This window comes from Hyla sarda, chromosome 7, assembly GCF_029499605.1.
Source record: "Hyla sarda isolate aHylSar1 chromosome 7, aHylSar1.hap1, whole genome shotgun sequence".
NCBI classification, from domain to species: domain Eukaryota; kingdom Metazoa; phylum Chordata; class Amphibia; order Anura; family Hylidae; genus Hyla; species Hyla sarda.
Genome location: NC_079195.1, coordinates 176,801,949 through 176,817,477, shown reverse-complemented (window position 1 = coordinate 176,817,477; position 15,529 = coordinate 176,801,949). Strand labels below are relative to the sequence as shown.

The 15,529-nt window shown below is 45.5% G+C and overlaps 1 protein-coding gene across 3 annotated transcripts in view; it reads right to left on the bottom strand.

Moving 5' to 3' along the window:
• Window positions 1-15,529, bottom strand: part of LOC130282764 (proto-oncogene tyrosine-protein kinase receptor Ret-like) — a 597,601-nt gene that overhangs the window by 498,058 nt on the left and 84,014 nt on the right. Inside the window, exon 4 of one of the 3 annotated variants that reach the window (XM_056531399.1) lies at window positions 4,978-5,060. The exons of the other annotated variants lie outside the window; for them this stretch is intronic. Coding sequence (XP_056387374.1) covers window positions 4,978-5,060 — 83 coding nt within the window. The remainder of the gene's footprint in view (window positions 1-4,977; window positions 5,061-15,529) is intronic. 3 annotated transcript variants of the gene reach the window in all.

Sequence of the window (15,529 nt, the reverse complement as noted above, 5' to 3'; positions counted from 1 at the left end):
TAACTGTCTGGCACCAGTTAATTTAAAAACATTTGTTTTCCACCGGAGTACCCCTTTAAGATCACCAAGGAGGGACACAGGTGCATGCTGGGAGGGCAGATTGCTGAGGTTACCATCCAATGCTAGTGAAAATCTCATGCACATACCTGATTAATTAGAAATGGGCTCGAGCATTAGTGAGCATCAGATGGTTGCTTTGGCAACATGACCACCCAGTGTAGATCTACGTCTCTGCAAGCCAAGAACAGACAGCAGTTCAGCTTTGCGTGTACCCTTTTAAGGGGTAATCCGGTTTCCGGAATTTTTATTTAAAGGAATCTATCAATCTATCACCGCCAAGACACTTTGTTATTACTAACTTCATTGGCATTACTTCTGAAAGTTGTGTAGTCCTTACATTTTTAGTGTTGTGTTGTCTCACTGCCTTTTCCCTCTTTACCGAAATGACGCATCATCCTACTGTCTCAAAAGACTTGGCTGGATATTATTTGTGATCTCGAACCCCGCCCCTGAGTAATGTCACCACCTCTACCAGCCCCTTCAGCCTACATCACCATCTTCATGTCAAATACAAATATATTTTTATTAAGACATTTAGGGTATAATGAGTTGTTGTCTCCATGCTGCATTGTGCTGAACAATGCTACAGGCAAAGGAGCAGACAGGGAATGACTCAGCAGCTGCAGATCTACTGACTGCAGAACAATAGACTGCTGTGAACTGAAATGTTCTGTACTGAGTGCTGTGAGAGGGAAATGAGCAGGGTCTTCTACAAAGAGCTGAGGGAAAGCAATGCATTCTGGGAACTGTAGTACTGATCAACTGCTCAACCAGAAAGTACCGGTACATTGATAATCTGACATGGGAAGAGAAACTATAGAGGAACAAAACAAATGGATTCTTGTGGTCTCTTCTGTGCTCACTCCTGTCCTGTCTATCAACCTTCTGTTCAAAAAAAGAGAGGAGGGGGTTACAGAGCAGCCTTCAGTCATTGGATGAAGACACCCTGTACAGCACAGCAGACTCAGGGAGGAAGTGAATGCATGGTGGGTCAGTGAGTGAGCATCAGTACAGAGGGATTTGTGAACCAAATACAGAAAACATGTAAAGCATCTGCATGACCTAGAGCAGGGGTCGGCAACCCGCGGCTCTTTTAAGCCTTTGCTGCGGCTCCGCGAGTCTGTCCCGGTCACCCTTACCTTTAGGTTTACTCACCTGCCCTGGTGCCATCAGAGCGGAGTCTCTTCTTCCGGGGCCGCACGGATCCTCACTGTCATGTGACAATGTAACGTCACATGACAGTGACATCGCCGGCCTGCGCGCTCAGTAGAGGAGCGCCGCCGGGAGAGGAAGACACCTCGCGAGGAGCTGGTGAGTACCATTACTCACTTGCTTAACCCCTCACCCCGCGGCAGCGTTAATGCTGCCGTGGGGTGAGGGGTAACTTAACCCCTCACCCCATGGCAGCGGCAGCGTTATCGCTGCCGCGGGGTAGGGTTGCCACCCTGCCGGTATTTTACCGGCACAGCCGGTATTTTCATCTACATTCCGGGCTGTGCCGGTAAGTTTGGATGAAAAATACTGGCCATGCAATGGCCGGTATTTTTCATTCACTGACAGGGGCGGACGGAGCAGCATCCCCAGAACAGCACTGCTTTCATGACCGGCCGTACAATGCCCAGGTCTGACACCACCAGCCTGTGACAGGTAGAGCTCCGTGCGATGACAGGAAGAGATTGTACAGTGCTGGGGAGGGGGCGTGACCTCCTGTCTCCTCTCTCCCCCTCCCCCGCCTTCTCTCTGCCCCGTGCAGTCTTACAACCCTCCATAGGCAGAGCAGGGAGAGGAGAGGCCGTGTATCCTGTCTCACTCTGCAGCGCAGGGCGGGTGAGTGTCTGTGTATATATGTGTGTGTGTGTATATATGTGTGTGTGTATATGTGTGTGTGTATATATGTGTCTGTGTGTATATATGTGTCTGTGTCTCTATGTGTCTGTGTATATATATATGTGTGTGTGTGTGTGTGTGTGTAGGGGGGGGGGGGGTGGTAAACTGCCTAATCTGGGGGACAACTATGCTGCCTAATCTGGGGGACAACTATGCTGCCTAATCTGGGGGACAACTATGCTGCCTAATCTGGGGGACAACTATGCTGCCTAATCTGGGGGACAACTATGCTGCCTAATCTGGGGGACAACTATGCTGCCTAATCTGGGGGACAACTATGCTGCCTAATCTGGGGGACAACTATGCTGCCTAATCTGGGGGACAACTATGCTGCCTAATCTGGGGGACAACTATGCTGCCTAATCTGGGGGACAACTATGCTCCTAATCTGGGGGACAACTATGCTGCCTAATCTGGGGGACAACTATGCTGCCTAATCTGGGGGACAACTATGCTGCCTAATCTGGGTGACAACTATGCTCCTAATCTGGGGGACAACTATGCTGCCTAATCTGGGGGACAACTATGCTGCCTAATCTGGGGGACAACTATGCTGCCTAATCTGGGGGACAACTATGCTGCCTAATCTGGGGGACAACTATGCTGCCTAATCTGGGGGACAACTATGCTGCCTAATCTGGGGGACAACTATGCTGCCTAATCTGGGGGACAACTATGCTGCCTAATCTGGGGGACAACTATGCTCCTAATCTGGGGGACAACTATGCTGCCTAATTTGGGGGACAACTATGCTGCCTAATTTGGGGGACAACTATGCTGCCTAATCTGGGGGACAACTATGCTGCCTAATCTGGGGGACAACTATGCTGCCTAATCTGGGGGACAACTATGCTACCTAATCTGGGGGACAACTATGCTGCCTAATCTGGGGGACAACTATGCTGCCTAATCTGGGGGACAACTATGCTCCTAATCTGTGGGACAACTATGCTCCTAATCTGTGGGACAACTATGCTCCTAATCTGGAGGACAACTATGCTGCCTAATCTGGGGGACAACTATGCTGCCTAATCTGGGGGACAACTATGCTCCTAATCTGAGGGACAACTATGCTGCCTAATCTGGGGGACAACTATGCTGCCTAATCTGGAGGACAACTATGCTGCCTAATCTGGGGGACAACTATGCTGCCTAATCTGGGGGACAACTATGCTCCTAATCTGAGGGACAACTATGCTGCCTAATCTGGGGGACAACTATGCTGCCTGATCTGGGGAAAAACTACCCGGCCCTCCACAATATTTTTAGTTTCTCATGTGGCCCCATGGGATAAATAATTGCACCCCCCCCCTCCCCCCCCATTCCTCCTCAACCCCTGGACATTCCTTAACCTGGAGCCGCCCGGGGAAAGGAGAAAGTGAAGACAAGAGACTGGTGAGACCTCTCTGCAAAATTGTGTATTTAATGCAGTGTTTCCCAATCAGGGTGCCTCCAGCTGTTGCAAAACTATTACTCCCAGCATACCCAGACAGCCTTTGGCTGTCCGGGCATGCTGGGAGTTGTAGTTTTGCAATAGCTGGAGGCACCCTGGTTGGGAAACACTGATTTAATGTGTGAAACTATCTGCTGCGCTCTGTATCTAATCCTGTCATGTGCGATACTGTCTGCTGAGCCTGTGTATCTAATCCTGTCATGTGTGATACTGTGAGCTGAGCCTGTATATCCAAATCTGTCATGTGGGATACTATCTGCTGAGCCTGTATATCCAAATCTGTCATGTCTGATACTGTCTGCTGAGCCTGTGTATCTAATCCTGTCATGTGTGATACTGTCTGCTGAGCCTGTATATCCAAATCTGTCATGTGTGATACTGTCTGCTGAGCCTGTGTATCTAATCCTGTCATGTGTGATACTGTCTGCTGAGCCTGTGTATCTAATCCTGTCATGTGTGATACTGTCTGCTGAGCCTGTGCATCTAATCCTGTTATGTGTGATACTGTCTGCTGAGCCTGTGTATCTAATCCTGTTATGTGTGATACTGTCTGCTGAGCCTGTGTATCTAATCCTGTCATGTGTGATACTGTCTGATTAGCCTGTTTATCTGACGTTGCGCAGGGGGACGTCACTCGTCATCACAGAGAGCCAGCGTTGCTGTCGCGCACCACCACTACCGCTGCTGCTGGCATAAATAGGGTTTTGGTAAGTATTCTCTAAATGTAAATTTTTTTGTGCGATATAGGAAAATTCCCCCCACATATATATTGTATCCCTCCAATCCCCTATGCCATTTCTTAAACCCCCTTCCCATCCCCCATGCCATTTCTTAAACCCCTGATCCCTCAGCCCCTGTGCAATCTGGCCCCTCCCCTTTTGTAGCTCCACCCCCACATAGCCACACCCATGACCGGTATTTTTCTGAGGGAAAGGTGGCAACCCTACCGCGGGGTGAGAGGCCTACCGCTGCCATTTGGTGAGGGGTAACTTAACCCCTCACCAGGCTCACCCCATGGCAGCGGCAGCGTTAACGGTTGCTTAACCCCTCACCCCGCGGCAGCATTAACCCCCCTCTCCCCAGCCCACCCCAGGCCTGGGCCTAAATAAAAAATCCCACCCCAGGCCTGGGCCTAAATAAAAAAAAGCCCACCCCAGGCCTGGGCCTAATTAAAAAAGCTCACCCCAGGCCTGGGCCTAAATATAAAAGCCCACCCCAGGCCTGGGCCTAAACATTGTTAAGTGAAAGTCCTTTTTTTCTTCAGATTGACAGCTGACTGCATGTTCCTTTATATATAGCATTAAGGTAAGAAACAATATTTGCAGTGTTATATTTGTTTTAAATGTTGCTATGGTTTTGCGGCTCCCAGTTTTTTTTTTCTTCTGAAACGGGTCCAAGTGGCTCTTTTTGTCTTAAAGGTTGCAGACCCCTGACCTAGAGAGTAACATATCTGTGATATGACAGGTATACTCTAAGAATTTTAATATAGTATAAAATATATAGTATATAAAACATTCTATAATATTACTCTACAAACGTAAACACAAAGACTGATTATGAATAATATTATACATTACCCTCTAAATGTATCCAGAGAGAGCAGACGTCTGTGTTTGGGAATATCGGCATTTTGTCTGGGGCCAGCAGGTTCCCCAGATTCCTGTATGAAAATAAAAGAAGATGAGTCATTTACTGAAAGCTTCTTCAAGGCTTAGTCTACAGCAGCGCTTCCTAACCAGTGTGCCTCCAGCTGTTGTAAAATCACAACTTCCAGCATGTTCGGACAGCCAAAGGCTGTATGGGCATGCTGGGAGTTGTAGTTTTGCAACAGCTGGAGGTACATTGGTCAGAAAACACTGGTCTACAGCTTTGTGGTAGAGAGATTGTATGTCAAACATGTATTTTCTTGCGGTGTTTTTTGAAAAATGCCAAAAAATTACCATACCCAGAGCATGCAGCATTTTGAGAAAAATGCTGCTACTACTACTACTAACTAACACTATGTAGTACATTCTATATTTACAGTATACTTTAGGGTACGTTGTTCACATGTACAGGATCCTGCGCAGATGTGATGCGCAGGATTTGTAACTGCCGATTAGACGGTGTGCTCAGTCATTTAGTTTACATGGAAATCTGCAGCAGAAAATCCTGCGCATCAAATCTGCGTATGTGTGAACGTACCGTAAAGGGAAGCCAACAGCCAGTTCATCCGCACTATACCCAATTCACAGAGTAAGGCTGCATTTACACCACAATCTGACCTTCCGATGCACGGATACGATTTCGAAAGCTCAAATCATCGGAAATCGTATCTGTGCATGGATAGGTACGGAAAGATATGGAGCCATTAACCCATTATGGGGCTGCAGACCAGATTGTAGTCAGCTAGTGACTATGATCTGCTCATTTTCTCAGGGGAGCCGATTTTTGACTGGGACTGAAAATCGTGATCTGTCGTGGTGAGTCAAAAATCGAATCCCCTGAGAAAATGACCAGATGGTAGTCACTAGCTGACTACGATCGGGTCCCCATAATAGTTAATGGCTCCATATCTGTCCGTACCTCTCCACGCACAGATACAATTTCAGGTGATTTGAGCTTCTGAAATCGTATCTGTGCATCGGAATGTCAGATCGAGGTGTGAATGCAGCCAAAGGGTCTATTCTCGCGGCAGAATTTCCGCTTGGGGAATTCCATCTCAAATTAAAGCCCATGGATGTCCATTGGATTTCGCACTCCCATTCACACTTCTGAATTTCCGCAAGCGGAAATTCAGAAGTGTGAATGGGAGTGCGGAATCCCATAGAAGCCTATGGGCTTTAATTTGAGGCGGAAGTCAGCAAGCAGAAATTCTGCCACGTAAATCGACCCTTAGGCTGGGTTCACACTACGGAATCTCTGGGCAGAATTTCTTCTACAGATTTAGCCAGCAGCACTAGGACCGTGCAGACTGCATTGCCGTCCCCATAGATGGCAATGTATTTCTGGGTGGATCTTTTGGGAGATCTGCTCAGAAATGCTTTGACACCTATGGGGACGGCAATGCAGTCTGCTCGGTCCTAGTGCCGCTGGCTCGATCTCCGGCAGAAATTCTGCCCAGAAATTCCACAGTGTGAACCCAGCCTTATAGTGGGAGTGAACCTAAGAAAACAACATAAATTGGTGGTCCGGTTGCAGAGTTTTAGCCTCGGTTGCTAGTAAGCTAATCTGGTCCTTTGTGCAATGGAGGTGGAAGCTGACTATTTGGAGTTCCCTTCCTCCTTCTCCTGTGCTCCCATATGTCTGCTTTACTTCTGCATATGTATAAATCTTCACTGACACGTCCTAAAGTGTCCATGCGCAACTCCCTCCTCTTCAACCTCACATCCTAATGACGTGGAGACTATGCTCACCTGAGCGTTCTGCTATTCTAGCAAAATGTCCATGTTGGCATAGGCTCTCACGTAGGAGTCAAGTCCCGGAAAAAAAAGTGAGGGAACTCACTTCCCAATGTGTTCCTGCCGAACTTGAGCCCTGCTCTCACGTCATTAGGATGTGAAAGTGCAGATGAAGATGCAGATCTCACATATGCAGATGGTTGGTGGGCATATGGGAGCTCTCGTACCCTGTTTGTTTTAGTAAATATCTATATTCTCCATGATAAGACAAATTTTCTTACAGCTCTGCATAGTGCAATTCCTCTGTCATTCCTACTATACAAATCTAATAGGAATGACAGAGTATGAGTAACTAGTATCTGGGTAATGCCAGGTGGGGTCTTGTCCCTACACTGTTTGACACTGGACATTCAGATGTGTAGGGATACCCCCTCAGCTGGTGACACCCGGTTGCCTATTAACCCCTTAAGGACGAAGCCCATTTTCACCTTAAGGACCAGAGCGTTTTTTGCACATCTGACCACTGTTACTTTATGCAATAATAACTCTGGGATGCTTTAACTTTTCATTCTGATTCCGAGATTGTTTTTTCGTGACATATTCTACTTTGTGTTAGTGGTAAATTTTTGTCGATACTTGCATCATTTCTTGGTAAAAAATTACAAAATGTGATGAAAAAATAGAAAATTTTGCATTTTTCTACCTTTGAAGCTCTCTGCTTGTAAGGAAAATAGACATTCCAAATAAATTATATATTGATTCACATATACAATATGTCTACTTTATGTTTGCATCATAAAGTTGACATGTTTTTACTTTTGGAAGACATCAGAGGGCTTCAAAGTTCAGCAGCAATTTTCCAATTTTTCACAACATTTTCAAGTTTTGAAGTGGATTTGAGGGGCCTTCATATTAGAAATACCCCACAAATGACCCCATTATAGAAACTGCACCCCTCAAAGTATTCAAAATGACATTCAGAAAGTTTGTTAACCCTTTAGGTGTTTCACAGAAATAGCAGAAAAGTGAAGGAGAAATTTTAAAATCTTCATTTCTTAAACTCGCATGTTCTTGTAGACCCAGTTTTTGAATTTTTACAAGGGGTAATAAGAGAAAAAGCCCCCCAAAATTTGTAACCCAATTTCTCTCAAGTAAGGAAATAACTCATATGTGAATGTCAAGTGTTCAACGGGCGCAGTAGAGGGCTCAGAAGGGAAGGGGCAACAATGGGATTTTGAAGAGTGAATTTTGCTGAAATGGTTTTTGGGGGACATGTCGCATTTAGGAAGCCCCTATGGTTCCAGAACAGCAGAAAAACCTCCACATGGCATACTATTTTGGAAACTGCACCCCTCAAGGCACGTAATTAGGGGTCCAGTGAGCCTTAACACCCCACAGGTGTTTGACGACTTTTCGTTAAAGTCGGATGTGTAAATGAAAAAAAACTTTTTCACTAAATTGCAGTTTTTTTTCCAAATTTACAATTTTTACAAAGGGTACTTGGGAGAAGATGTCCCCCAAAATTTGTAACCCCATCTCTTCTGAGTATGGAAATACCCCATGTTAGGACGTAAAATGCTCTGCGGGCGAGCTACAATGCTCAGAAGAGAAGGAGTCACATTTGGCTTTTGGAAAACAACAATGGCATTTTGGAGAGGGAATTTTGCTGAAATGGTTTTTGGGTGACATGTCGCATTTAGGAAGCCCCTACGGTGCCAGAACAGCAAAAAAAAAAAAAACACATGGCATATTACTTTGGAAACTACACCCCTCAAGGAACGTAACAAGGGGTACAGTGAGCCTTAACACCTCACAGGTGTTTGACAACTTTTTGTTAAAGTTGGATGTGTAAATGAAAAAATATATTTTTTCACTAAAATGCTGGTTTTTCCCCAAATTGCACATTTTTACAAGGGGTAATAGGAGAAAATCACCTACATAATACCCCATGTGTGGACATCAAGTGCTCTGCTGGTGCACTACAATGCTCAGAAGAGGAGGAGTCATATCTGGCTTTTGCAAAGCAATTTTTCCTGAAATGGTTTTTGGGGGGCATGTCCAATTTAGGAAGCCCCTATGGTGCCAGGACAGCAAAAAAAAAAAAAACACATGGCATACTATTTTGGAAACTACACCCTCAAGGAACGTAACAAGGGGTACAGTGAGCCTTAACATTGAACTTTTGGAGAGAGAATTTGTTTGCAATGGAAGTCAGGGGCAATGTGTGGCGTTTGACAGATCTTTGGAACAGTGGGCTGTGCAAATGAAAAATTACATTTTTCATTTTCACGGACCACTGTTCCCAAAAAAATCTGTCAGACACCTGTGGAGCGTAAATGCTCACTGTACCCCTAATTACATTACATGAGGGGTGTAGTTTCCAAAATGGGGTCCATTGTTCTGGCACTATGGGGGCTTTGTAAACACATGTGGCCTCCAATTCCGGACAAATTTTCTCTTCAAAAGCCTAATGGCATTCCTTCTATTTTGAGCATTGTAGTTTGCCCGCAGAGCACTTTACATCCACATAGGGGTATGTTCTTACTCTGAAAAAATGGGGTAACAAATTTTGGGGGCTGTTTTCCTATTTTCTCTTGTGAAAATGAAAAATTTAGGGTAACACCTAATGTTTTTTTCATTTTCCCATCCAACTTTAATGAAAATTCTTCAAACACCTGTGGGGTGTTAAGGCTCACTATACCCCTTGTTTCCTTCCGTGAGGGGTGTAGTTTCCAAAATGGGGTCACATGAGGCTATTTATTTTTTTGCGTTTATATCAGAACCGCTATAAAATCAGCCACCCCTGTGCAAATCACCAATTTAGGCCTCAAATGTACATAGTGCGCTCTCACTCCTGAGCCTATTTGTGCGCCCGCAGAGCATTTTATGCCCACATATGGGATATTTCCGTACTCAGGAGAAATTGCGTTACAAATTTTGGGGGTCTTTTTTCCTTTTACCGCTCATGAAAATAAAAAGTATGGGGCAACACCAGCATTTTATTGTAAATTTTTTTTTATTTTTTTACACTAACAGGCTGGTGTAGCCCCCTTTTCATAATGGGTAAAAGGAGAAAAAGACCCCCAAAATTTGTTGTGCAATTTCTCCCGAGTATGGAAATACCCCATATGTGGCCCTAGAAATAGTAGTCCTTGAAATACGATAGGGCTCTGAAGTGAGAGAGCGCAATGCGCATTTGAGGACTAAATTTTGGCTTGCATAGGGGTGGACATAGGGGTATTCTACGCCAGTGATTCCCAAACAGAGTGCCTCCAGCTGTTGCTAAACTCCCAGCATGCCTGGACCGTCAGTGGCTGTCCTGAAATGCTGGGAGTTATTGTTTTGCAACAGCTGGAAGCTCCATTTTGGAAACACTGCCGTACGATACATTTTTCATTTTTATTGGGGGGGGGGGGGGACAGTGTAAGGGGGTGTATATGTAGTGTTTTACCCTTTATTATGTGTTAGTGTAGTGTAGTATAGTGTTTTTAGGGTACATTCATACTGGCGGGGGGTTACGGTGAGTTTCCCGCTAGAAGTTTGCGCTGCGGCAAAAAATTTGCTGCAGCTCAAACTTGAAGCAGGAAACTCACTGTAAACCCGCCCGTGTGAATGTACCCTGTACATTTACATGGGGGGAAAACCTCCAGCTGTTGCAAAACTACAACTCCCAGCATGTACTGACAGTCTGTGCATGCTGGGAGTTGTACTTTGGCAACAGCTGGAGACACACTCGTTGGAAAACCTTCAGTTAGGTTCTGTTACCTAACTCAGTATTTTCCAACCAGTGTGCCTCCAGCTGTTGCAAAACTACAACTTCCAGCATGTACTGATCGCCAAAGGGCATGCTGGGAGATGTAGTTATGCAACAGCTGGAGATACGCAACTACAACTCCCAGCATGTCGAGACAGCTGTTTGGGCATGCTGGGATTTGTAGTTTTGCAACAGCTGGAGGGCTACAGTTTGGAGATCACTGTGCAGTGATCTCCAAACTGTGGCCCTCCAGATGTTGCAAAACTACAAATCCCAGCATGCCCAGACAGCAAACTGCTGTGTGGGCATGCTAGGAGTTGTAGTTTTGCAAGATCTAGAGGGCCACAATTCAGAGATCACTGCACAGTGATCTCCAAACTGTAGCCCTCCAGATGTTGCAAAACTACAAATCCCAGCATGCCCAAACAGCAAATAGCTGTCTGGGCATGCTGGGAGTTGTAGTTTTGCAACATCTAGAGGGCTACAATTTAGAGACCACTGTATAGTGGTCTCCAAACTGTAGCCCTCCAGATGTTGCTAGGCAATTACTCACCGGCTTCCGTAGGATCCAGGGAGCCGCATCGCCGCCCGCCGCCGATGGGTAAGTGGACCTTCGGCGCGGGTTCTGTCTGTTCCCCTGTTCTGTCCGGTGGGTGGGCAGAGCGGGGGAACCGAACGTCAAACCCTTCCCCCCTCCGATCTGCTATTAGTCATCGTTTCTGAACAACCAATAGCAGGGATAGGAGGTAGCAGGGATAGGAGGGGTGGCACCCCTGCCACCTAACTCCTATCCATTCAGGGGGGTTGTGGGTGTCTTGGACAACCCTGATTCCCCTTATTTTCCGGGTCACCGGAGACCAGTATGACCCGGAATCGTCGTAAAAAGATTTGCGGCAATCGCCCCCCTGGCCATTTGCATTTGATGCCTGCTGATAGATATAGGTACGCCCTTGGTACTTAAGTATCAGCGAGCAAGGGCATACCCATACGCCCGTGGTCCTTAAGGGGTTAAATGGGCACTCTCATTAAAACTAATTTTTGCTATTGCACTCCTTATGGTAAATAAAAAATCTTTCTAATGTACTTTGTGTAAAAAAATTACGTTTTCTATGTTTTATTTGTGTTTAAAAAAAGCTCCCTACTTGTCCAGTGCACATTTTTCCCCATCTTTTGCTTTGCACAGACTTTGGACTCCTGCTGGCAGAAGTCCAAAATCGGGAAATGCTAAGGGGGGGTGCATCTCACACTGAACTGCTCTGGGCTGTGTGTAGCAGAGTGAGGGGGGAAGTTCTCCCCTGTATGGCTTCAGATGATGAAACGCCTGCTGGGTAATGCCCCTTCCCAGTCTGTGAATCTGAATGAGACTGAGCAGATAGTACAGAGCAATATCAAGGTATAAAACAAAAAAATAATAAAAATAAAGGCAGGGAGTGGTTTTATCATGATGGGGCAGTGAACTGGGAGAATTATAAAATGTTATAAGATCATGAGAGGTACTCTTTAAGTCATATAGTGCTAGTAAGATTAACAGAAATGGCACAAACAGTGCTATAAGATATCTCAGGATTGTTATTTTATAGAAAGTACAGGTTTTTACAATTTACTTAAACAGACAGGCTAGAAGAAGAGGTCAGGACAGATCATGGAGAGTGAGAGACACTAATACCAACTCATAAAAGTGGATCTGGAAAAGAGAATCACTCTGTAAAACATCCATGAAACTATCTTTGTGAGCCAATCCTTTTGATGTCACCTACTGTATGAAGTCCTGTCTACACAACATTCATTTGTTGATTGGACCCTTTAATCCCTTATGTCTAGTAAAGCCTGCCGCAGTCATTAGTGCCAACACCTGGTGTCTGGAGGGGTAGGGGGCTTAGGTGGTGCACAGGTAGGAACAGCACTTAAATATCAGATATATGAGATAAGGTCTGCATGGTGACTTTGGCTAAATTTCAATTAATGATAGGGAACCTGATCACATTTTGACCCACAAGTTATCACGACCATGACAAGACAGTCAGCAGAAATCCAAATCTCCTGGACTTCACCATGATTGCATTAATTATTCCCCTTTATCTGAATGGTTCATGTAAAAATCCATGTGCATGCTGCCAAAACAATCCTGTACAGATTAAATAAGATCGTGTATTACCCTTAAACACAAACAGCAAGTGTAAATGTGGGAGAAACCCACGGCACTTATAGGTGGCTGCTCACCAGATGTAAATAGAAGTAACGCATATCACCCCATATAGGGGTACTCACTGATGTCCAAAGGAGGGCTGCAAGCTGGAGGTCACAGGCACATACGTCCTGACGTAGTCATCAAACGGAAAATGGAAAAGGACCTCATTCATCCAGGCGCTGCCGGTTAGGTCATCAGGTGCACAAAATGATGCAATGTATACCTTGGAATATTGTATACATGAAAGTTTATAAAAAAAAAAAAAAAATAATATGTTGTTTATTATTTTTTAATAAACTTTCATGTATACAATATTCCAAGGTATACATTGCATCATTTTGTGCACCTGATGACCTAACCGGCAGCGCCTGGATGAATGAGGTCCTTTTCCATTTTCTGTACAGATGAAGGGAACTCATTTACAATTACAGGAATTTATGCAACACGCTGGCATTATACTGAGGCCGTGCACAAGGAAACAGCATACGGAAAATGTGGGTTTTCAGTGCTAAATTGGTTTCAAGTGATAGGAACTATACAGTGAAATCTTTGCATGGGAACCTATGGATCTGTAATGTCCCAGTACAGGTACATGGTCCTATACTACCTGTAGGCCCCGTAAGGCTGAGTCCCTCAGTGACCTGTGGGCTCCCCTGCAGGGTCTCACTTTGTTTTCTCCCTGTTGTTTTATATGAGAGATCTCAGGATAAGTGTTCAGCATCTGGAAGGCCACAAAGCTAAAGTCTATCCAGTAAGTCTCAAGTCTATGTCTGCTGTCACTACAAATAGTCAAGTCTAATTATAAATTCAGATAGAAAAAACAGGCATGGTCGCACATCTACAATCTTGTATAATGATCTAATTGCTTCTCAGCATAATATCAAAAGCTAACAGGTAGTTAGTATACATTTTTGATCAAAAAGTACAAGCCCACTCGCCACGTCAAGGCCACCTATTTAGAGTGGGTCCCTAACGTCCCTAGCATAAAATAGCGTAGCACCGGGCGGCGACCGCCACCGCCGCAGCACCAGTGCCCACGGGGGGGGGGGGGGGAACGACCCACTGGCAGAGCGGCCCCAATGCCACTCAAACCAGTCTATGGGCCGCCCCCCCCCCCCCCCCCCACAAACACGGTGACATGGCGGCAACGGACACCTCACAGCACCACCCCACCCCCTCAGCCCAACCCTATATAATTAGTAGTTAGCTACACAAGGCCCATTTCTTTCCTAGCAGCCTCCCAGTCTGATTGGGAGAGCATGGTAAGTGAGCTATTACACCTTGTTCACACTGGTGTGGTGCTGTGCGGCATCCGTTGCTGCTGTGGCACCGTGTCTGTGGGGGGGTGCGACCCATAGACTGGTTTGAGTGGCATTGGGGCCGCTCTGCTAGTGGGTCGTTTTCCCCCTGTGGGCCCTGGTGTCGCGGCAGTGGTGGTCGCCGCCCAGTGCTACGCCATTTTATGCTAGGGACGTTAGGGACCCACTCTAAATAGTTGGCCTTGACGTGGCGAGTGGGCTTGTACTTTTTGATCAAAAATGTATACTAACAACCTGTTAGTTTTTGATATTATGCTGAGAAGCAATGAGATCATTATACAAGATTGTAGATGTGCACCATGTCTGTTTTCTACCCGAATTCATTAAGTCTAATTATAAGTCAAAGTCAAGTTTATTACAAGTATTGGCCCAGCAAGCTGCGAGGTCCTCTGGGTCCTGGCCACCTCTCTGGGAATTCTGGCCTTAGCTGTGAAGATAATTACACCTGTCTTCTACTCAGTAAAGCCTCTGTTAAACCATAACTGGTTGTGGACCCTTTATTCACTACTAGCCCGTGGGATAGCGGAGAATCCGGGTGTGTGGTGTTCCGGAACCTGAAAACCACACTGGCATCACGAATACATAGGTGTTAATACCATCCGACCCCCGGGGTTAATAACATCTGATCCCAACACTCATCACCACTACACCCGTGGTCGCACCATTTACACCGGTGGTTACCACAGATCAGCCCACTGTATGGCAATATTGGAAAATCAAGCGTCTCCTGCAATATGTTTTCTTTCCTTAGCTGTTGAGTTGGCATTGGGTTATATACAGTAGCCAAGCTGAGTCCCTCGACTCAAAATAATTAAGAAATAAATCTCATCCTACGTCTGACTACAGGATCCATCCTTCTTTTCCCAGGAAATTTCACTATTAATGTTTTCATGGCATCAAATAAAGCAGAGCCTTCATAATCTAAGGAGGCTCTTACCCTGAGACTCTGCTGGGCCTCAGCAGAGATTGAATTACTATGTAAACAGAGCAGGAAGGATGCTCTGTCTAATTCCCTGTGATGGATCTACATGTCATTCCCAGATGCCTGATAGCCCAGGCTAAACCAGCAAGATGAGCTTCATCTGCAATGAGACAAATAGCAACAAGCAGAACTCCATTCATTTAGCTCTGATTTAGCTTGAAGTTTGCATTCGTAGCCACACCAAATGCCTCCGACATTCACAGATATCACTCTAATGGAACCGTATGAATTGCTCTCATAGAGGAATGCTTCTAATTCACAGAAGGGATTGGAATTTAAAGGGGTACTCGGGTGGAAAACTTTTTTTTCCCGAATCAACTCGTGCCTGAAAGTTAAACAGATTTGTAAATTACTTTTATTTAAAAATCTTAACCCTTCCAGTACTTATCAGCCGCTGTATACTACATAGGAAGTTGAGTTGTCCTTTTGTGTCTGACCACAGTGCTCTCTGCTGACACCTTCTGTCCATGTCAGGAACTGTCCAGAGCAGGAGCAAATCCCTATAG